The sequence below is a fragment of the Ambystoma mexicanum genome, chromosome 9 (assembly GCF_040938575.1).
Source record: "Ambystoma mexicanum isolate Mex_15411 chromosome 9, UKY_AmexF1_1, whole genome shotgun sequence".
Lineage (NCBI taxonomy): Eukaryota > Metazoa > Chordata > Amphibia > Caudata > Ambystomatidae > Ambystoma > Ambystoma mexicanum.
The window spans coordinates 812,519,128-812,542,464 of record NC_090931.1 but is presented as its reverse complement, the minus strand read 5'-3'; the positions used below and the strand labels follow the sequence as shown (position 1 = coordinate 812,542,464).

General features: G+C 50.6%; 1 protein-coding gene across 3 annotated transcripts in view; it reads left to right on the top strand.

Moving 5' to 3' along the window:
- The first annotated feature begins 5,949 nt into the window (after nucleotides 1-5,949).
- Nucleotides 5,950-23,337, top strand: part of SATB2 (SATB homeobox 2) — a 444,828-nt gene continuing 427,440 nt past the window's right edge. For 2 of the 3 annotated variants that reach the window (XM_069615807.1, XM_069615806.1), the window contains exons 1-2: nucleotides 5,950-6,215; nucleotides 7,697-7,936. In XM_069615807.1, coding sequence (XP_069471908.1) covers nucleotides 7,759-7,936 — 178 coding nt within the window. In that variant the 5' untranslated portion in view covers nucleotides 5,950-6,215; nucleotides 7,697-7,758. The remainder of the gene's footprint in view (nucleotides 6,216-7,696; nucleotides 7,937-23,337) is intronic. The other variant, XM_069615805.1, reaches the window with a different exon arrangement.

Here is a 23,337-nt window from a genome sequence, read left to right as displayed (position 1 = left end):
ACCAAAAAGAGAAAGCGAAAGAAAGTTTCTGAGGAAGAGAAGAGAGGGAGAGAGAAATACAGAGGAAGCGGAGAGAGAGAGTGTGTTTGCGAGACCACACAAAGGAAAGCGTAAGAGAGAAAGTGTGCGAGGGGGCGAGAGCGAGAGCTCAGCTGCCCGAGCGCTGGCACGAGGTTCCCCCCACCTCGGGCAGCCCCTCCGGATGTTCTGTTCTTCTGGGTATGTGGTGGCTCTATGCTGTTTTATATCCATATTTTCAAAATGTTGTGTTTTGTTTTTGTGTGTCAGCGCCTGGACACGAAATGATACTTAGCCGATACTTGCTTAAAACATACAAAGAATTCATACTAAACCCGCAACGCCTACTCGTTACTAGTGCCACCTCAAGCTACTACAGCTCACCTCTGTGGACGTGGCTCACACTACAGCCCCCTGGGCCCCCCTTAACTACGTACCTCTATGTTCACGTGCCACTCTGCGCCTCTATTGTTCTGCCTGACCCTGCACATCGGTGTCACTCTCCACGACTCTGGCCCTGTGCCACTCTGCACATTCTCGCTCTATCTACAAGCGTAGAGCCCGTGGCACTTTTTCCCTCCCCTTTTCTGGCTGACTCTAAACACCTGTAGCCTTGTGGCACTCTGCACCTCTCTAGCCCTGTGTCACTCTGCACCTCTCCAGTCATGTGTCACTCTGCACCGCTCTAGTCATGTGTTACTCTGCACCTCTCAAGCCCTGTGTCACTCTGCACCCCTTGTGCCTGTGTCACTCTGTGCCACTCCAGCCCTCTGTCACTCTGCACCTCTGCAGTCATGTGTCGCTCTGTACCACTCTAGCCCTGTGTCACTCTGCACCTCTGCAGTCATGTGTCGCTCTGTACCGCTCTAGCCCCTTGTCACTGCACCTCTACAGTCATGTGTCACTCTGTACCGCTCTAGCCCCATGTCACTCTGCACCTTTCTAGCCCTGTCACTCTGCACCTCTTTAGTCTGGGTCACTCTGTACCACTCTAGCCCTGTGTCACTCTGCACCTTTCTAGCCCTGTGTCACTCTGTACCTTTCTAGCTCTATGTCACTCTGCACCTCTACAGTCACGTGTCAAGCTGTACTGCTCTAGCCTCATGTCACTCTGCACCTCTCCAGCCCCGTGTCACTCTGCACCTCTGAAGCCCTGTGTCACTCTGCACCTTTCTAGCTCTATGTCACTCTGTACCTCTCCAGCCCCGTATCACTCTGCACCTCTGAAGCCCTGTGTCACTCTGCACCTCTATAGCCTGGGTCACTTTGTACCACTCTAGCCCCGTTTCACTCTGCACCTTTCAAGCCTTGTGTAACTCTGCACCTTTCTAGCTCTATGTCACTCTGCACCTCTCCAGTCAGGTGTCACTCTGTACCGCTCTAGCCCCTTGTCACTCTGCACCTCTACAGTCACGTGTCAAGCTGTACCGCTCTAGCCCCATGTCACTCTGCACCTCTCCAGCCCCGTGTCATTCTGCACCTCTGAAGCCGTGTCACTCTGCACCTTTCTAGCTCTATGTCACTCTGCACCTCTCCAGCGCTGTGTCACTCTGCACCTCTGAAGCCCTGTGTCACTCTGCACCTCTTTAGCCTGGGTCACTCTGTACCACTGTAGTCATGTGTTACTCTGCATCTGTCTTACCCTGGGTCACCCTGTGGCCCTCTAGCCCTTCACTATGTCACTCTGTCTCTGTGTCCCTCTGACCCTGTGCCACTCTATTTTTAATGTGTTCTTTCCCACATAGCACCACCATCGGCCATCTCATTCCCCCTCTCTGGTCCTGTGTCACTCTGCAGCGATCGTGTTGTATCCCGCGCTGCACATCTCTGCGTCTGTTGCCTTCTTCGTGTCCTTTTTTTGTGTCCCTCGCCGCATGTCTTGGCCTGCCGCACTCTGCACCTCCCGTGTTCTTTCTCCGTCTCACTCTGCATCTTCGTGGTCCTGCGTCACTGCACATCTCGTAATCACTCTGCTAGTCTGAGGTCCTGTGCCACTCGGGGCTCTATGGTCCTCTGCCACTCAGCAGCATTTCCGGCCCCGTGTCACTCTGAGCATCTCCAGTCCTTATTCACTCGGCGACTTTGCGACCCCGTGTCACTTTGGACCTCTCTGGCTCTGTGGCACTCTGTGTTTATCGTGTCCTGAGTCACTCTGCACCACTGCGGTCAGTCGTCACTCCGCGTGTGTCACTCTACACCTCTCTGGTCTTGTGTCACACTGTACCTCTCTGGTAGCGAGTCTCTATTCACCCACCCCGCTGCCTGTCTCATTCTAACACTTCCCTGTATCCCTCTGCACATTTCTAGTCCTGCATCACGCTGGGCCTCTGTGGTCCTGCGTTACGCTGCAGCACCCTGGCCCTGTGTCACTATGTACCCTTTGTCCTTGTGCCACTTTGCCCCTCTCCAGACCTATTTTACTCTACCTCTCTGACCACCTGTCACTCTGCACATTCCTGGTCATGCAGCACGCTGCATCTTTCTGGTCCTTTGTCACTCTACGCCTCTGTGGTCCTTTGTCACCCTGCACATCTCTGGTCCTGTGTCACCCTGCGCCTTTCTGGTAATGTGTCTTTTTGCACCTTTCTGGTCCTGTGTCACTCTGGACCTCTCTGGTCCTTGCTCACTCTGCACATATCTAGCCGTGTGCCACTCTACACCTTTCTGGCCCTGTGCCACTCTACACATGTATGGTCCTGTGTCACGCCACACCTCTCAGGTGCTGTGTCACTCCGCACCTCTATCTACACATGTATGGTCCTGTGTCACTCTGCAAATCTCTAGCCCTGTATCACTCTGCACTTTTCTGGTCACTGGTCGTTCTACACATATCTAGCCGTGTGCCACTCTCCACCTCTCTGTTCCAGTGCCACTCTCCACCTCTCTGTTCAAGTGCCACTCTCCACCTCTCTGTTCCAGTATCACTCTACGCCTCAATGGCCCTGTGTCACTGTATGCCTCCATGGCCCTATCTCACTCTAAACTGCAGGTCTTGTATTGCCTCACTCTGCACTCCCCATGGTGTGACGCCTCTGCACCCATGACTCCCTGTGGTTTGCCGCCTCTGCACCATGACTCCCTGTGGCCTGCCGCCTCTGCACCCATGACCCCCCATGGCCTGCCGTCCTCTGCACCCATGACTCCCTGTGGCCTGCCGCCTCTGCACCATGACTCCCCGTGGCCTGCCGCCTCTGCACCGATGACTCCCCATGGCCTGCCGCCTCTGCACCCATGACCCCCCGTGGCCTGCCGCCTCTGCACCCATGACTTCCTGTGGCCTGCCACCTGTGCACCCATGACTCCCCGTGGCCTGCCGCCTCTGCACCCATGACCCCCTGTGGCCTGCCGCCTGTGCACCCATGACTCCCTGTGGCCTGCTGCCTCTGCACCCATGACTCCCTGTGGCCTGCCGCCTCTGCACCCATGACTCCCCGTGGCCTGCCGCCTCTGCGACCATGACTCCCCGTGGCCTGCTGCCTCTGCACCATGACTCCCCGTGGCCTGCCGCCTTTGCACCCATGAATTCCTGTGGCCTGCTGCCTGTGCACCCATGACTCACCGTGGCCTGCCGCCTCTGCACCCATGACTCCCTGTGGCCTGCTTCCTCTGCACCCATGACTCCCTGTGGCCTGCCGCCTCTGCACCCATGACTCCCCGTGGCCTGCACCTCTGCACCATGACTCTCCGTGGTCTGCCACCTCTGCACCCATGACTCCCTGTGGCCTGCCGCCTGTGCACCCATGACCCCCTGTGCCCTGCCGCCTCTACACCATGACTCCCCGTGGCCTGCCTCCTCTGCACCATAACTCCCTGTGGCCTGCTGCCTCTGCACCATGACTCCCTGTGGCCTACCACCTCTGCACCCATGGCTCCCCGTGGCCTGCCGCCTCTGCACTCATGACTCCCCGTGGCCTGCCGCCTCTGCACCATAACTCCCCGTGGCCTGCCGCCTGTGCACCCATGACTCCCTGTGGCCTCCCGCCTCTGCACCCATGACTCCCCGTGGCTTGCTGCCTCTGCACCCATTACTCCCCGTGGCCTTCCGCCTGTGCACCCATGACTCCCCGTGGCCTGCCGCCTCTGCACCCATGACTCCCTGTGGCCTGGCGCCTCTGCACCGATGACTCCCTGTGGCCTGCCGCCTCTGCACCATGACTCCCCATGGCCTGCCCCTCTGCACCCATGACTCCCTGTGGCCTTCCACCTGTGCACCCATGACTCCTCGTGGCCTGCCGCCTCTGCACCCATGACCCCCTGTGGCCTGCCGCCTCTGCACCATGACTCCCCGTGGCCTTCCGCCTCTGCACCCATGACTCCCCGTGGCCTGGCGCCTCTGCACCCATGACTCCCTGTGGCCTGCCGCCTCTTCACCCATGACTCCCTGTGGCTTGCCGCCTCTGCACCCAAGACTCCCTGTGGCCTTCCACCTGTGCACCCATGACTCCTCGTGGCCTGCCACCTCTGCACCCATGACCCCCTGTGGCCTGCCGCCTCTGCACCCATGGCTCATTCGCTGGACATCCCACTTCCTCTGCCACGGATGTCGTGTCCACTCTACTGCGGTCTCGCCGGATCCGGACTTAGGCACTGTCTCTTTCAGTCTCTCTTGAGCCCAACTCCACCCCCTCGCCCGTGTCACAGCCTCTCGTGCCTCCCTCCCTGTACACGTTGCTATGGTACCTCCCACCTGTCTGCATCCAACCACCTGCCTCGCCTGTCCCTCATCTGTCACCTCCTGTCCCCTCTCAGACTACCCTACGGGGTATGGTCTATATTGCTTCATTTATGGGCCCCTCAGTTTGGGGCTCTGCTGAGACCGTCTCGGCCTTAGTCCTATTGCTGTCCTCCCCGTATCAGTGTGAGGTTACTCGTATGTGGTGCAGTCTCTCACCTGTCAGTCTCTCTGGTGCAGTCTCTCCCGTGCCAGTCTCAGACCCCGCCGCTCTGTTGCAGGTTCCCGCATGGCTGCCTCAGGCTTGTTCCGCGAGCTGCAGTCTCTTCTCGTGTAGTCTCTTATCTGCTTGTCTCAGCCCCCCGTTCGGTAGCATCACCCCGCGCCTGGCCCTGCCCTGTTTCGCTGTCGCAGTTTTGTACCCACCAGCCCACGTGAACGTGTTCTCCTCTGGTCTCTCGCTCTCTGGTACTTCCTGTGCCCCCCTCTCCGCTGTTGCTGTCCCCCCATAGAGGCACTTTCATCCCTCGGCACTCACTTCCATCACGACCTTACGGCCTGATTCTGTCTCTCTTCTCAGTCCGGTTTCCCATCAAGTTCCCCCGCGTTGCACCCGTCCGAGCCCCTCCTCTCCTCTTTCGCTTTCTCTCTGTCCCACAACCTGTCCGCGCTCTCTCGCCCGTCACTTTCCTCGCCAGCCCTCTTCCCATGCCCCGCCCCCCACTCTCCTCTCACTGCCTCTCCCAATCTACTGCCCCCGGTCCCTGTCCAGTCCCCGCCCGTTTCCCCTGGTCCCCTTGCCTGTCTCTCCTCCGCGTCTCTCGCCTCCCTCTCTTCTAGCCTCGCTACCCACCTTGTCTCGTCCTGCTTGCCGTCCCATCTCGCTCCTCTCCGCGCTTCTGCCTTTCGCAGGCTGCCCCCTTCGGCTCGGTCCCTCCCTCTCTCCCCTCCCTCCCTCCTCGCGGCACTCGGCTCTCCTCCTCTTTCCCTTCTCTCTCTCCCTCGCCCTGTCTTCTCCTGCTCGCCCTCCCCTCCCGCCTGCCCCTCTCTCCCCTCCTGCCCGTCTCCCTCACTCACTCGTGTCAGGTCCTCCTGCTGCTGGCACGCACAGGGCGTCATTGTGAGGGACTGGCACGGGCCTAGCGCTCCCTATGCTCCGAGAGGGATCGCGGTACCCCAGGCCCCCTCCTTCCCGGCAGTAGGTGCTGACCTGGATCCCTCCTGACCCCGCCCTCATTTTCTTGCCAGGCTGGGTAGCCGCCGTCCTCGCCCATCATCTTCTTCCTGCCAGGAAGGAAGCACCAGGACCCCGCGGGCACGCCGAGCACCGGGAGCATCCCTGGAGGGCGGCAGCTCCGAAGCCCGGACCGGGAGCAGAGGTGGACGAGCAGAGGGGAAGGAGCCAGCCCCCAGCCCCCGGCGCTGCAAGGGACCCCGCAACGCCTAGCCCTGGATTCGATACTCCTGCCCCCTCATGGGCAGAACATCCCCCCCTCGCACCCAGGCTACCGGCAGCCCGTGAGCAGTAAGTAGGCAGAGTGGCAGCCCAACTTTAGCTCCTCGTGAGCCTACTTCTCTGCGCTGCAGCACGCTCGCCTTTTTGGGACTTGTCAGATTCAGCGCCAACCCATCTCCTTGTGCGTTAAGACACACATCGCGCTATACAAAGACACATCAAATAGTTTCGGTTTAAAATGCTTTAGGACAGGGCATTGTAAGCGTCAACGTTTTGCACAGAAGCCTCGGTTTTGAAGCTTCCGCTGTTTCAAGCCACTCCTAATTCTTGACAACACCTGGGAACGCTGTCACAGTTAGATACGATCACTTGCCCAGGGTCACACACGACGGTCATGTGAGGAAGCCTGGATTAGAAATCAGATCTGTGTGATGACAGCCACGCCGCTAGACTACTTGTACCCCAGTGCAGTGAGGCACGGGTGGCATTCACGAGCATTTGAAGTAAGGGGCGGTTCATGGACTGCACTTCAGACTGAGGCGCGGGGGAGATCATGTATTTAATACTTAATCTGTTTTGTGTGTGCTAGCGCTGCGTGAACGACTGATGCGCTTTATCGCAACATGGCATCAGACTACCCGCATTGCCCATTAGTGCATGCTAAAGTAATACTGCTACCATTGTTACTAGCAATGGCTATGATGATGGTAATACGAATTATGACAGTAATATTGATGATAATAATTATTAATAATATTTCTGCAGAGGTGTCTGTAAAAGCAGGGGTTTGGCATAGTGAATACAGACGTGCCATTCACTTTCTTTTGATAAATAATTCGCCTCAACGCTATAAAGCCGCTTTTCACGCGGGGAGGGTGAGGCAGCGCCATTTATTAGTGCTCTTCTGCCAAAGTGCGGGCAGGTGTGGGTGGGGTGAAAGGTTACTCATTAACAGCGCGGCGCTGCGCCGGGCATGCCTTCTGCATGTGGCGAGAGGCAGGTGACTTCCCGGGGTGCTACCCTCGCTTTTCTGGGGCGCGGGTGGTGGGGGGTGGGTCACCGGCTCCTCAATGAACACCTCAAGCGCTGCCACTGCCGGGCATTGGCCAGGCCCGCGCGCGCAGTGGCAAGAACCCAACACTTGGCTGCCATTAAACTCGGGGAACTTTGGGGGCCCGCGGCGACCCCGTGGGCTGGTGGGTCCATGGGGCAGGCAAAGGTCTCACAACAGAGGCCACTTTTGCCAGGAGCGCATCAGATGCACGTTCAACCCATAATGTAGACCAGTGAGTCAATGCCCCAACTGCAGCGGTCTGTGTGCCACCTGTAGACCACAGGTGCTTTTCTCCAGGGGTAGATATAAGAAGGAGCGATCCGGGCGTATAATCGCAGCGTATTATTTACCGCGTGCAACGCAATCATATCATTACTGTCACCGTATTACTGTTACGTGTCATTATTATTCGCGCTGTTGTGGCCGGTCACATCGCGCGCCCATGGGTGAGTGTGTGGGTGCTGACTTCCCGTCTCTTCCTCCTCCTCCACCGCAGGTCCCTGCTCCTTCTACTGTGACCTGCCGGCGGCGAAGGCGCCTCCCCGGAGAAGCCCCAACATGGAGCGGCGGAGCGACAGCCAGAGCCCGTGCCTGAGGGAGAGCCCGGAGCGGCGGGGCAGCAGCAGCCCGGAGGCCCGGGGGCCGCCCCCGCTGAAGGCGCCCAGGCTGGAGCAGAACGGCAGCCCCACCGGAGCCCGGGGCCGGCCCAACGGCACCCTCAGCAAGCCCCTGGCAGGTAAGCATCTCAAGGGAGGCGCGCAGAGGCCTAGTGCGCCGGCACCGCACCACAACACAACAGACACACCCGCCGTGCAGGGGGAGGGGGACAGGGTTCAGGAGGCCGCGCACTGCAGGAAGAGCCTCCCAGTAATGCTAACCGCCCGCTGCTCGAGCAGTGGTTGGCACTTTGTGGGCACCCTGCCAGTCTCCAGCCGAGGTGTTGGCAGGCTGGTGCCACGGCTAGCTTTTCCTAGAGAGCTTTGCCACGGGTTAACCCCTCGACTTTCTGTGTGTTGACCGACAGGGTTCCAAACGTCCAAGGATTGCACGTTCAATGCACGCTCACATAGTGCCTAAGCTGCCTCGGTGCCACTTCCAAGAACTCTCCAAGGGCACGTGTTTTTTTTTCTTCTGGCAAACGGCCGCTTTGGGTGCAAAGCAGTTTTTCAAAAATAATGTCCGGCCTGACTAAGAGTCATATGCAATATAAACACGCCGAATGCAGGGGTTTCTCTCATTTCCAAGCACTCCACATTTTAGCAGATAAGAGAACGGGGGTGCCCCCACCTCGACATTGTTTATTTCAACACATGCGAGAAGCGCCGGCTCCCCGGATGGAAAGTGCAAGATTTCTTTTCTATAATTGCCAGCAAGCTGGGGCGATCTTGGAAATATCCATATTAGGTCAATGCTGGCCCATTGGGGGGGCGGGGGGGGTCACGATTAGATCTCGGCGCAGCCGCCAGGTCTGGCGCCTGAACCCCAAAGCTCGCCCTCAAGAAGCAGGGGCGCTAGGCAACATGCGTGATACTCGCCTCTCCGCCGCTGCCAAACAGCCGGGCGGAAACGCGGGTCCAGACGCCACGCAGGCGGGCACGGCGGCCTCGCTGTCCTCTTTTCCGGGGCCCTGGGCACTGGCGGGTCAGACTTTGCAGTATAGAGTGTCTTGGAACGACAGCGACTGCGGTTTGAAACGCGAACCAGCCGAACCGACTCAGAACAATTACACCCCTTGCTTTCTGGACCCAGTAATTGGGGGTGCTGCTTTAAATGGGTTTTATTTGTCCCCTTCCGTGCAGGAAAACCTGCCTTTATGCTCGATGTACATTAATCCCGAGGGATGCTGTACACAGAACACTTTTGCAAACTTGCAATTCTGGATCAGTTTCCAGACTTTGCAACCTGGTATTTTTTTTTATAAGCCGAACAATGCTGTTTAAAACGTAATCCTCGCCCAGAGTTTTATATTGTAGGCACACAAAAAACAGCCCTTCTCTATTCTCTGCTGCACAATGATTGTGAGAATGTTGTGTTGTGTTATGTTACGTGGCATTTGCAGAGCTGTCATCTGCCATTGGTATGGTCTTGCACTGCCGCAAATCACTCCGTGCCCTCATTGCACCCGCTGAAAGAACATTTCATGCCAAAAATAGATTTGACCAAAATCCCAGCAATCGGCACTGCACCGTGGTGTGAAAGAGAAGTGATTGGTGTGCTGTGGGTGTCCTCGAAATCATGATATGGGGGGATTGTGCCATTTTCCGCCTTGCGTGACCGTAGAAGGGAACTGTTGAGCTTGATATATCATGGCTATGTTCTCCATCAGGGTCTGCTATATAAGCCAACTGAGCGTGCCGCGGCGCAGAGAGCGACAGCGCTACAACCACCCATGACGCGTGGTAACCAAAGGTCAAGTCCTAAAAAAAAAAAGTGTGGGGACTCATTAACATACTGATTGAATGTGGCATCACCAGAAATTAGCATATCAAGGTGCTCTCTGAAAAAAGCGGGGCTGGGGGCCTCTTGGCTTGAGACCTGCTGGTAACGGTCACTGACGAAGCGATTGTGTTTTGTTATCGACTCTTAATTTGAACAGCGTATGGTGACTCTGAGCCTGTGGGTGGACTTATTCTAAAGTGATCCAGAAGTGGGAATCTGCCATGAATCGGTGTGTAAAAAAGTCATACTGTGATAATATCAGGCCAGTTTGTATTGCATACAGTTCACGGCCCGAGCTATGGCGGGGCTAATTCAGCGTTGCATCATTACGATGGCGATCACATTAGTTCCGTTGATCTGATGAATGTAAACATCTGTTACCTAAAGTCATGAGACCGCGGCAGCAAGAACTATGTTATTATTTATGTATTTGGTTGTTTTGTTGAGCGTTACATGTCGCCTTATGGCCAGTTCCAAGCGCTTGTTCCCATGCGGACAGTGTAAAGGTGGGATTTTGGATATCATGTCAATAAGTCATTGTGATTGTCTGACCGGTCAATGGCTTCTGTTGTCTTGATTTTGAAAGGAGAGTGACCGGTGGAGTGTTTTCAATTAATTGTGGCGGGGCACCTCAGCTGGGGGAGGGGCGCAATTGCACCCGGATCAGCTATATTTTTAGAACGCATTGTGAAGTCATTGGCTAGTCAACAATAGCGAAGCCTATGAATTATAACGCACATACACATGCGCTCACCTAGGCCCGATGATTTGCCGTTATCAAAGGCAGCAACGTTCTTATGCCCAGCGGCCCTGGTTTCTTTCCTCATTTCCACTGCCGAATCCCTGTGCCTTATTACAATTGTCTACATTCCTTTGCAACTTAACATTCCCCAGGGCATGGCTCACAACTCCGCTCGCCTGAATATTTGGTGGGCGTAGATTGAGGGAGGTGGCAAAGAGACAGGGAAAATTTAAGATAGTTGAGACGGGTCACAAGACAGACAGTGGAAGAGAGGTAGAAAGGGCATCAGAGAGGGAGAGCGAGGCAGCAAAATGCACATCACTAAGAATTGAGGTCAGCCCCCACGAGCAGTAATAGCCCCCGTGCATGTTCCATTTAGAACATATATGTTGGAATATTAAAAAACAAATCCTGCAGTTAGCAAAAATGAATACAAATACCCAATTACACTCTACATAAAAAACAAACAAAACAAAGAGCAGAAAGTTACCGAGAGCTTGAGGAATGCCAATGTTTGCAAACAATCTCCCACTAGGCCTGGTATTCAAACAATGGAGGGATATCATATTTGAGGGTTTTTAGCCTTACATTTTTTTGGAATATATGTGTCTCTTGGCTTAGCTGGTGGCCATTTGCTGATAGTCAGCCAACCCCTAGTCATTATTATTTTAACTTCGCTTGAATACTGGAGGTTGTCATTTTTCTAGGAGACCTATTATTTGAGAGGTAAGAGAAGCATGGAACCAGGAGATCAAGTGCTTTTCCCAGGTCCACAGATTTGAGCCAAGCATTGAAAGGGAAAAGTTAATCCTGGCCTGCAGGTTCCGCAGCCGACAGCTTAGCTACTTGACACAATCTCATTTCTATTGACAAGGCTAATTTGTGGCATGCTGTGTCACACGGCCAAGATGAGCCCAGCCCCATTTCCCTAAATTTAACATACGCTGTGTTTAAATCTTTGGGGCCTCTTGCGACTGGCATTAATATACACCTGTGAGATCCTTAAAATCGGTCACCAGCAACCACCTCATGCACCGTACGTAGATCCTGACATCCACTCGCAGTGTCTGACCTTCTCGCTCCATCGTTTTCAGTCCCTAGACCATTCGTACCACCAGCACCCACCTGGAGGCAACCTATACGAAGTTCTGTGCTGCTTAGGGGGCTTTGTGCTTCACTCTAGTGAAATAGACCTTCATGCTGTCAATGTCCGCAGTTAGAAGTCAGCGCCTAGAGGACGTGCTGCATTGAGCTGCGAATAAGTGCCTTCCACCATTGATACACATGTCTGTTGATCATCCAAGCACCCGTCCGTCCGTCCGTCCGTCCATCCATTCACCAATTGTTTTTGCCGCTAGACTGAGCTGCGTTTTTCTGTTGTGGCTGCATTTTTTTTTAACTTTCTTCAATTGCACAAAGTCCCCATGTGAGGGAAGAAGAGAAAGAGGGGGTGGATATTGAAATACCAAAATATTTATTTATTAGAAAAAATATGTTTGTAGCCAACAAAGGCTTTACAATAAACACACCACAAGAAACATAGTATGTGTATCATTCTATAAATAGATACACCATCCTACTTAAATAATATCTAAATAACCTACAACACATCACATCTGACATGTGTGTTTGTAGAGCCCACATAGAGCCAAATCTTATACTCCCAACAGTAACCCCCCAAGCCGGCCAGGCCGCATATTGGACGTTACTTTGCCTGCCTTGCCTCTCTGCCTTTGACTTTACTAGACACATTCCATTTGCCACTTGGAATGCCTCAAGGTGTGGAATGATCTGCCTCTTCTTTAAGACCCCCAGGCCGACACCGCCCCTGTTCTGGGCTCCTGCAAGACCCACTTCTTCAGTGTGGCTTCGTAATGTTTATGCCTGAATGGCACAGTCTCATTTTTCGCTGTTGTTATTTTTTTTTCCAAACATAAAAGGTAAAGTGAGCAGTGGACTGGAGTTTTGGAATAAAATGTCAGCACTGTGTATTAATGCAATAGTCGTTCCTGGTGTAATGGTTTTCTGTCCCCTGCTAAGGCCGCACTCAGTGGGTTAACTTTGTTGAAAATGTTGGGGGGCGGGCATGACTTCTAAAGGAAAAGGGGCCCTACTAAATGAGGGGGACAAAATGGTGTGCCACAACCCTTTAGATGACATTTCGCCAATGGCTGCAGCACAGTTTTTTTTTTTTTATTGAAAGGCAGAAACATCTCTCTGTGTGTCTGGATGCAACCTTTAAAGTCATGTCAGAAAACATTCAAACATTCCCAAAGACTCTAAATCGTTTGCTCGGTGCTCCTCTACTGCCTAAAGAAAGAGCAGTTGGATCTCGCAGAGCGGGGCTCGGTGGGCCATGTGTCTTGGGGGCAGCTGCATTGTTACACCTTCCCCACATCCCATGTGCACCCGACAGAGCCAGGCCTTGCAGGTCTGTCCCCCAGTGCAAGGTGACTTTCTCAGGTGCCCACTGATACATACATAAATAAATCATCAAGATTTTTATTTGGGGGCCACGAACTAGTGGGGTGCATGCTTACCACGTCTGTGGCTTTCCTATAACGACAGCAGGAAGGATCCCACTCGCTTAGCCAAGGTCACCCCTCAGGGGGAAAGTGAGCCACTCAGATAATCAGAAAACACATTGTAAAAGTGAAGTGTTACAAGTTTCACCAACGTGAATACTGTGAATTCATGAGAGACGAGGAGTGCGCGTTTCCGGCCCTGGGTTGCAAATGCACAGAGCAATATTATTAATGTTGTTATCAAATGTATTTAGCGTTGAGTCTTCAGGCAAACATACAGTACACACTAATCAGCAATATAGGAAAGCCAAATATAAAATATAATAATATTATTAAATGACATGATAGTGAAAAAGTACTCACAAAGGTTTGTACCTAATTATCAAATATCAACTAGGAATGTTTAGTGTAAAACCAGAAACTTAACCTGTTAGTTGTGTTATATTGTGTTGAATATTTGTATGGATGAGTTTTGTACGGTGGAATTGGAAGTAAGCAGATAATCCCTGCGCCCCCAGTTGGTAGATGTGCAATACCGCACAGTGGTAAAAAAAAGAAAAATGCTCAAGACCTGGAAAACGAAATGAGAGCACTTTATGAATCACGAGACCACTTACATTTAGTCTAAGGAAAGTCAGGAAAGCAGCGCATGTGATTTCCCACAGAGCAGGAAACCAGATTTCCCCTCGTTCTCGGTTGACGGTGCAAACATGGTCTTCTGGGGTTCTCCAACGGTGGTCTCCGGCCTCTTGCACATATTTTTCTGGCAGATGTCTTTCTTTGTGCCTCTTCTGCTTTGAGCCCCACACTCATCACATCAGTAGTATGTGTGCTAAACGTTACGTTCTGTGAATAGGAATGAGGGTAAGAACCCGCTGACGCGCACAGTGCATAGCGACTGTGCAGTACACTTCATGCATGAACATAGTTGGCCATATCACTGCAGTTTCCGGGAGGGGGGGTAGTTGCTGCTTCATTAAAACAAAGCTCCAACAAAGTAACGACAGATGGGCCTTAACAGACGATGGGAGTTTAACAATACAGCGTCCATCCAATCAAGTCGCCCCATGGTGGCTCAAGCAGGCACTAGGCTATGATAGCAATGGTCCACAGTAGGCCGGAGACGTCGTTACATGGATTTAGCCTTTTTTGGAGAATTATAAACCATATATGTACTTTTTTAAAAACACAAGATCCTTTCACAGTATGTTCTCGGTCCATGAGAAACAGATCTGCTGTTGTTTTACGTGAGCATGTGAAATTCTTCCTCACCGCACGTGACTTGAGTCATTCCTGGTCTCATACAACATTTGTTTCTGGGCACATCAATAAACCAGGCAGCATTTGTTAAAATAAAGCTTATTTGTTGAGCGCCAATCATTCTGACATTGGATCCTGCAGGGCTCGCCCATGTCATTTGTGTGACCTTCGACCCTTCCGTAGGAAACTGTGGTTGAGCGGGAACAACTCTCAAATCACTATCAACTTGTCGCGCAGATTCATGCCTACCCGATACATACAAAAGGCTCGCTCTCCACTGGTGGTTGCCGTTGATCTCCAACCATGCGCGAGTTCTCCGGCATCAAGCATTTGGCTCCGGGCTTCGTCTTCCTGAGTGCGCTCATGGGCCCTTCAAGCAGAAGGATTGTATTTTACGATAAACTAAACAAAGAGTTTATATTTCCCATCGACAGTAGAAATGAAATAAACCTATAAGGTCGCTCACATACCACACACACACTTTCTCAGCAGTCTCTCATGAGGAGTTCTTTCCCGGCATCAAGGCAAACACAGTTTCCTATTGCGTGGAGCGTAGCGCGCCGCGCGTTATTTGCACATACGCTCTATGCACCCTGGAAAAGGACGCTCTATCTTTTTGCTTAAGGAAAAAGATGACATTTCATTAGTCGAGAAAAATAGGTGGTAACTTTATCACATATTTGATTTTAGTTTTAGTTCTTTTACACAGAGATTTCTTTACACCTTTTTTAAAACATATGTAAGGTTTATAGATACCCAAACAAGGCTCAATATTAGTTGTTTCAAAAGTTTATTCTTTCTGCATTAAACTGCGGTACAACCGGAAACATGATTTTTTCTAAGTACAGTTTTAATCTTTTGCCACACATTTGCCATTGACCTATCATGCATTATTAGACAAAGGAACACAATTTATGTGGGTTGAACCCTCGATAGTGTGTACCTCTTCTGTCATTTGCCATTGTACACTTAAACAGCGGCCCTTCTTGCTATTAACACAACCACAGGCAAAACAGGGATGGTGATGTTCAGAGTAGCCTAGGCAGTCAAAGCTGGCAAGTGGGGATGAGTAGGACATACGTGACCCCACACCACAAGTGTATGTACGAAAGAAGGGAACATGAAGTAATACGTACGGTCTGATTTACAACGTGTTTTAGGCCTGGAATGCATTCGAGGATAGAAAAATGCACAATTGCTTTTGGACCAATTTTCATTGTGATCACCATGCATGTGAAATTAATGTCTGGTCCAAAGTGCAAACTGTGTCTACTTTACTTTGCAACAGCAAATGTATATATTTGTGAAGCTGACCCTGTAATTGCAACAGCTTCGATTTCTCTGGGAATCCTGAAAAAGTCTGATCAAGGGGTACATGGTAAAGGGTAGTCAGACTGGGAGAAAGAAATGCAGATCTAGGAAATGAATGGTGCAGGGTAGTCAGCCTGCGAGAAACAAATGCAGATCTGGGGAATGAATGGTGCAGGGTAGTCAGTCTCAGAGAAAGAAACGCAGATCTGGGGAATGAATTGTGCAGGGTAGTCAGCCTGCGAGAAACAAATGCAGATCTGGGGAATGAATGGTGCAGGGTAGTCAGCCTGGGAGAACGAAACGCAGATCTGGGGAATGAATGGTGCAGGGTAGTCAGCCTGAGAGAAACAAACGCAGATCTGGGGAATGAATGGTGCAAGGTCGTCAGCCTGAGAGAAACAAACGCAGATCTGGGGAATGAATGGTGCAGGGTAGTCAGCCTGGGAGAACGAAACGCAGATCTGGGGAATGAATGGTGCAGGGTAGTCAGCCTGGGAGAACGAAACGCAGATCTGGGGAATGAATGGTGCAGGGTAGTCAGCCTGGGAGAAACAAACGCAGATCTGGGGAATGAATGGTGCAAGGTCGTCAGCCTGAGAGAAACAAACGCAGATCTGGGGAATGAATGGTGCAGGGTAGTCAGCCTGGGAGAACGAAACGCAGATCTGGGGAATGAATGGTGCAGGGTAGTCAGCCTGAGAGAAACAAACGCAGATCTGGGGAATGAATGGTGCAGGGTAGTCAGCCTGGGAGAACGAAACGCAGATCTGGGGAATGAATGGTGCAGGGTAGTCAGCCTGGGAGAAACAAACGCAGATCTGGGGAATGAATGGTGCAAGGTCGTCAGCCTGAGAGAAACAAACGCAGATCTGGGGAATGAATGGTGCAGGGTAGTCAGCCTGGGAGAACGAAACGCAGATCTAGGAAATGAATGGTGCAAGGTAGTCAGCCTGAGAGAAACAAACGCAGATCTGGGGAATGAATGGTGCAGGGTAGTCAGCCTGGGAGAACGAAACGCAGATCTGGGGAATGAATGGTGCAGGGTAGTCAGCCTGGGAGAAACAAACGCAGATCTGGGGAATGAATGGTGCGGGGTAGTCAGGTTGGGAGAAAGAAACGCAGATCTGGGGAATGAATGGTGCAAGGTCGTCAGCCTGAGAGAAACAAACGCAGATCTGGGGAATGAATGGTGCAGGGTAGTCAGCCTGAGAGAAACAAACGCAGATCTGGAGAATGAATGGTGCAGGGTAGTCAGCCTGCGAGAAACAAATGCAGATCTGGGGAATGAATGGTGCAGGGTAGTCAGCCTGGGAGAAACAAACGCAGATCTGGGGAATGAATGGTGCGGGGTAGTCAGGTTGGGAGAAAGAAACGCAGATCTGGGGAATGAATGGTGCAAGGTCGTCAGCCTGAGAGAAACAAACGCAGATCTGGGGAATGAATGGTGCAGGGTAGTCAGCCTGAGAGAAACAAACGCAGATCTGGAGAATGAATGGTGCAGGGTAGTCAGCCTGGGAGAACGAAACGCAGATCAGGACAATTAATGGTGGAGGGTAGTAACCCTAGGAGAAAGAAACACAGATCAGAAAAATGGTTGGTGGAGGGTTGTTAGCCTGGGAGAAACAAACACAGATCCGGGAAATAAATGGTGCAGGGTAGTCAGCCCGGGAGAAAGAAATGCAGATCAGGGGGATAAACGGTGGAGGGTAGTCAGTCTCAGAGAAAGAAACGCAGATCAGGGAACTGAATGGTGGAGGGTAGTTAGCCTGGAAGAAAGAAACACAGAGCAGGGAAATGAATGGTGGAGGGTAGTCAGCCTGGAAGAAAGAAACGCAGAGCAGGGAAATGAATGGTGGAGGGTAGTCAGCCTGGGAGAAAGAAACATAGATCCGGGAAATGAATGGTGCGGGGTAGTCAGCCTGGGAGAAAGAAACGCAGATCCGGGAAATGAATGGTGCGGGGTAGTCAGCCTGGGAGAAAGAAACGCAGATCAGGGAAATGATTGGTGATGGGTTGTCAGCCTGGCAGAAAAAACAAAGATCAGGAAAATCGTTGCTAAAGGGTGGTCAGCCTGGGAGAAAGAAACACTGATCAGGGAAATGAATGGTGCGGGGTAGTCAGGTTGGGAGAAAGAAACGCAGATCAGGGAAATTAATGGCGGAGGGTAGTCAGGCTGGGAGAAAGAAACGCAGATCCAGTAAAAATGACTGGTGGATGGTAGTCATGCTGGGAGAGAGAAGTGCAGATTCGGGAAATTAATGGTGCAGGGTAGTAAGCCTGGGAGAAAGAAACGCCTTTGCTTGTAAGGACGCAAACGTAAACACAAAAAGCTTTCGTCTCAATGGACTGTTGGGATTTTGTTTCTAAAAGCTCCAATTCCCCTGCTCCACAATTTAGAAAATAAATTGGAACCATAAATGTGTGTCCGCCCCTTGAAAGGCTGGAGATTCACTGCAATTAGGTTCTTGGGGATGTGGCCTGCATCTAGTCTGAGGACAGAGGCGGCAACAGCTAATCGGGTTCCCCCTTCGTTTCAACAATTCAATGTGTGTGGACGTTTACGATGACTCAATGTTAGCGTTAACTCACTGTTAGGAAAGCAAACTCATGCATTTCTCTGATATAATGTACAATTGGGAAATAGAGTTCCTATGCTGACTATTTCCTTAACTAAAACCAATTGACTGAGCATGATGAGTGATTTCGAAGCTAGTTTACGACAAGTCTCTGCCTAATGTGACCCTTCTGAGCCGAGGACCCGGGCTTTTTGCAGCTTGTTGGCCAGTTCCTAAGAGGATGGCTTTTGTTGTAAGCTTTCGGCCTTGTACGCCGGTGGTGATTGCTTTTTGCTGGTTATCGTCACCGAGAGCTTCTTCCATTGCATGACATATGATCACTGGAGTCAATCCCCGTGTGTGTGATTCTTATGGTAGTCCTACACACCGTAAGAAACAGATGACAGAAGCAAAAGCACGCACCAGCTTAGGTGAAAAGGTATTTTGAATGAATACAAAGAAATCTAAACCTCCTTTTTTTTAAAAATAAGGACCTCAATACCACTCTTTAGCATGTACCCCCGCTCTCCCTGCACTGTAGCTAAAAGAATCGAAAGCACGCGGAGAGAAATGCAGTTGCCTGCAATCACGCAAGTCACACACATTTGAATACCAAAATAAGGACCCGGGTAATTTGGTTTCACGGCCAGTAGAAGAAAGAGAAAACATTTGAAAGTTTTGCTTGGGGAACAATGGGCCTGATTCACAAAGCCTTTTTGAATGTGTAAACCCCATTGTAAAATGCGTTATACATTTATTTATTTTATTTAGTTGTTCATTTCTAACGCGCCTAATACCAGCGAGTATGCCCTATACCTTTTCAGAGCATAAACTATGACACAAAAGGCGCTAATATGCTATTATCTAGCACATGTGTTTATTTGTCTACCTATGGTCAGTTTTCTCTGTTGAAACACTAATACAGGAGAAGATAATGCATACATGCATAATCAGTGTCCATGTGCACGTATGCACGCTGTCTAATCAAGAAGTTTGGTCATCTAAGATAAGTGGGCCTTTGACCAGGGCGGATGGCCTGGTGTGGTATGGGTAGCAGGCGGGCCATTAGAAACATTCCCAAGCATTTCTAATCAGTCTGGAAGCAGACCCAGAATTATTAATCATTTTCTCTTTCCAATGTGAAAAGATCTGCAAATGCTCAATGCTAAAGCTGTTAAGGTGGATTCCGTCAGACCGCGTAATGACATTATTTCAGATTGATTTTCATTTTTGTTATCACCAAAATGAAAGCTTTCTGTGTAATGAGCCCAACGTGATCATTTCCAGGGGAAATTGCTTCACATTTGTGTTTAGATTTCCACGAGAAGCACTTTTGAGCCAAGACCTCTGGCCGCCAAGTGTGCGCCGTGGTTTTCGAGTCGCGTCGCATGAACATTTAGCACGGCGCGCAGTTGGCGAACTCCACGCTAGGTGAAAGGGGTTCCCTGCCAAAGCTACTGTACGTGTTCCGCCCCAATCCATCCAGAAGACTAACGTTCACAGAGGGGCCTAGGATTTGGTGCATGGATGCCAAATGCAGGCTATGTGATTTCCGCCCACAGATCCAATGCCGGTGCATGTCCATAGTGAGACCATGCTAAAAAGGGATCACTACCTTATGTACACCATGTATTCATCCTAGATTCCACCTTAATGACGAACTGGAGTTTACCCATATTCTCCAATGAAAACTCAGTGGGGTTAAGGGGCTGCTACTGAGGTCTGTGCTAGAAGGGCTTCACTCCTAAGGACTCCCCTTTTCCTTTTATTCCTCTGAAGGCCTATTGAGTTGGATTGGTAATAATCACCCTCATTACAGCGCTTCAAAGCTGCAAGCACGTATCATTAAACACTATGTTGCATTTCGGCAGATCTCCCACAGTATTGCCATTTTAGTTTCAATAATAAAATGTGAACGATTTCAAGCAGATTTGCGGTCAGTGCCCGGATCAGCGTTTGCTGGGCAAATGAATGGACTAGAACATGTTCAGAGCTGCTTGGGTATCCATGTGCCACTGGGCACATACTGGCAAAGGAATCAGTCCACAGAGTCAAAAGACAACATAAAAAGCTTTTCACAGTCAGGACATTTAAATTTTTTTGTGTGTAGCAATCCTATTGCAGCATGCAGTTTTTGGAGTGGGCGCAAGTCTCTTCTGGCCTACCTGTCAGTCACGTCACGCTCATAGAATTTTTACTCCCCTTGAAAGACACAGCTTTGGTTTTGATGGAAGCAGTTGGGATCTCACACATTTTTCAGCATAGCGTGCCAGTTCCACGTTCATTTACATCTTCCCAAACTGACTGAGCAGAGGGTCTTCCTTACAAAGTGGGGTATTGTGAGAAGCAGCTTACAAAGTTCTTCTGCTAACATCCTGGTACATCCTCGAGCATTAAATATCAGACCCAGCCCTCAAAACGACCGCTGGCATAAAACAACCTGGATGGCGGGAGAGCTCAGGCAGACCAGAAGTCTGCAGGTCACGGGTTCAAATAGAGCAAAGAACCCGCCATCGGCCGAATGGCAATAGACAGAGGACTATAGAGTTGGGTGAAAATGTAACCCATGGAAGCGTCAGGTGCTATGCAAGGGTGAGGGCGCCGGTGGCTTTTGCGCTTCTGATGCTTCCTTGTCTCTTTCCTCATTGTTGCCTTCACCGAGGCAGTGAAGTCTGATTTCTGAATATATATACGATGAGCAGACTGGAAAAATCAGCGCAGAGTGGGCAACAGACTTCCCAGTGCACAAATGCCCATATGCATCTATTCTGATATCAAGTAGCTAGTGTGATGTGTTATTTATATAGCGCTTTCACCAAAGTGCTTTACATAGAACGTATTTACATACAATTTCACCCAACCAAAATTGCTATTCATTCGGATGGATGAAAAGCCTTGATTCGAACCTGCAGATCACACACACAGACCACAGCAGTAAGTGCTCAACCCACTGAGCTAGCTTACCGGCTGTATGGTGCGGTGAGTGGGGCTGATGGTGCACACAGACCGAGAGTTATAATTGCTCCTCACAATAAAAGTGCGGAGCCCGCCCAAGCGGTTCAATGAATGGCCATTTCAGGGAGATGGAGGGGTTAATGTCAGAGTCAGCCTCCCTGCCAGCAAAATAGGTTACATTGCACGAGGCGGTAGAATTTAGCACGAGCAGGAGAAGAATTTGAGGGGGCTTCAGGGTCTGCAGACAGGATAGTATGGAACAGTCTCCCTTCTCACGCCTGGGGCCTGGTATGTGCCTGTTGCCCTCATTAACTTGAACTAAAGGCTTTGAGGTAAGGGGCACAATCACAGCAAACCCCAAAAAACAACAACTGAAAACATGTACACAAGAAAAGTGCCAACGGGCACTAACGTGGGGTAATATTCCGTGGGGCAACGCTGATAAGTTCGAACGCTTGAGCCGTCTGTGCCGTCCCCCCTGCTCCGTCCCTCCGATCTGGAACCCTGAATTGCGCTTTATAGCCATGTTAATAGCACAGCGCCTAGAAGATGTCTTCCGGGCCATCTGGGCAATACCCGCATCAAAAGGCAAATGTTGGCACACCTGCAGACTGCTAGCTTTGGCCGGGAAAGTTCGCCGAGCAGCAGCAGTGTAATATTCCTCCTCGGTAAGCCGCAGCAGACAGGCCCAGCTCGGGATCTCTCCTGGCTCTGGCCGCGAAGGTGCCACGCTGTTGACAGGTTTATATCCCTGTTGGGTAACACTCGCTCGCCGGCGCTGGCCAAGGCTTCGCTGTAATGCGCGCCGCCGCCGGAAGAAGAAGTCGGGAAGAAACGCGCGCGAAAGGCCAGGTTCAGGGCTAGAGAAAGGCCCGCAGAGCGGCGAGCGGCCACCGCTGCTGGCCGTGAATTTACAGTTGGCCCAGGCCCCGAAAGCAGCCAGTGGCCACGTCATGGGGTCCACCTTGAATCACTCTGCTTCGGGGCGCATTTGTTTTTTACACCATGCAGCAATGCATTTACAAAGTCCCACTCGCCGTTTGGTGCAACAGTGGTGCAAAGTCACTTTGTGCTGCAAAAATGGCCTACTCTGTGAATCAGGGTGTTTGTTGGCAAACATTCCATGAATCCGGATCACAATTAGTCATTTTTAAATGTGCTACACCATTTTCAAAATGCTGCTAAAAAGGAAAACGTGATGCAGTTTTACACATCTTACTATAATTAGTCTGATCAATAATCCATGTCAGTTCCTGATTTCTAGGGCATACTAGTGGCTTCTAGCTCCACTCATCACCTATAGAAATGAAGTCTGGTTCTGAGAGATTCTTTTCAAACTGGAGGCACTATAAGGTCATTATATATGGAATCCTGTCAGTTCAGCGGCCTGTAAAACTATTTTATCGAACCATAAATGTTTGTGCCACAATGTTTCATTTTTCTTGCTGCAAAATTGCAAAACCAATGACACTGATTCAGGGTTTATTTAAAATGTTATTGTGTTTTGTAAAGCACAGAAATACAAACACGTTCTTACATAGCACATTAGAAACTGTATTTTCTGCTCATGGGTGTTGTGCGAAAGTAAATTAATGTGAAAATAGTGAATCGTTGTTGTAGTCTTAATTACGCGAACAGTTTTTGAATGGCGCACCACACATTTTAAAAACAAAATGGCCACCATAATTGAAGCTCGTGGTTTGCTGCCCACTTTTGTAGCCAAAAAAATAAAAAAAACTGCAATTTAATTTTGTATGGCTTTTCTATAACAGACTTAATACCTGAGTTCAGTTTCTAACGCGGATCCAGGATTCAAACCTTTATTGCTCTGTGTGGTCCTGCTTCCAAGCATGGGTGTAATTTTAGGGGGGGGACAGGGGTGCTTGTCCCCCGCAACTTTCATGGCAAATAATTTTTCCCCATTCATTTGGCAAGGGCCACCTTTTCTTCAGATGTCATGCCCCCCCCAATTATTTTCAGCAAAGTTACTCCACTGCTTCCAAAACCAACACGTTGCCCCTGTGCTATCCTCCGTGCACAACACTAAACAAATGGAAAAAGTACCACTTCAGCATTCGTAACAGAAAAACATGGCAATCTCTACTGACCAGTTAGGCCTAAATGTGCCAAAATATGGCTTTGGATTATTTGTGTTCAGAAACATGCAAATGTTCATGGAGCTTCAAATACCGGTTCAATGCACATCACCAGGGACATACCTAGATACTAATGTATCATGTCATGATCAGGTGAAGCCCCCAGACAAGTCCAGTCCTCACGCGCCCCAGGGCTGGTCCCATTAAATAAACATTAGTCACCAACATGAACCATGTATACGTACATAGAAAGT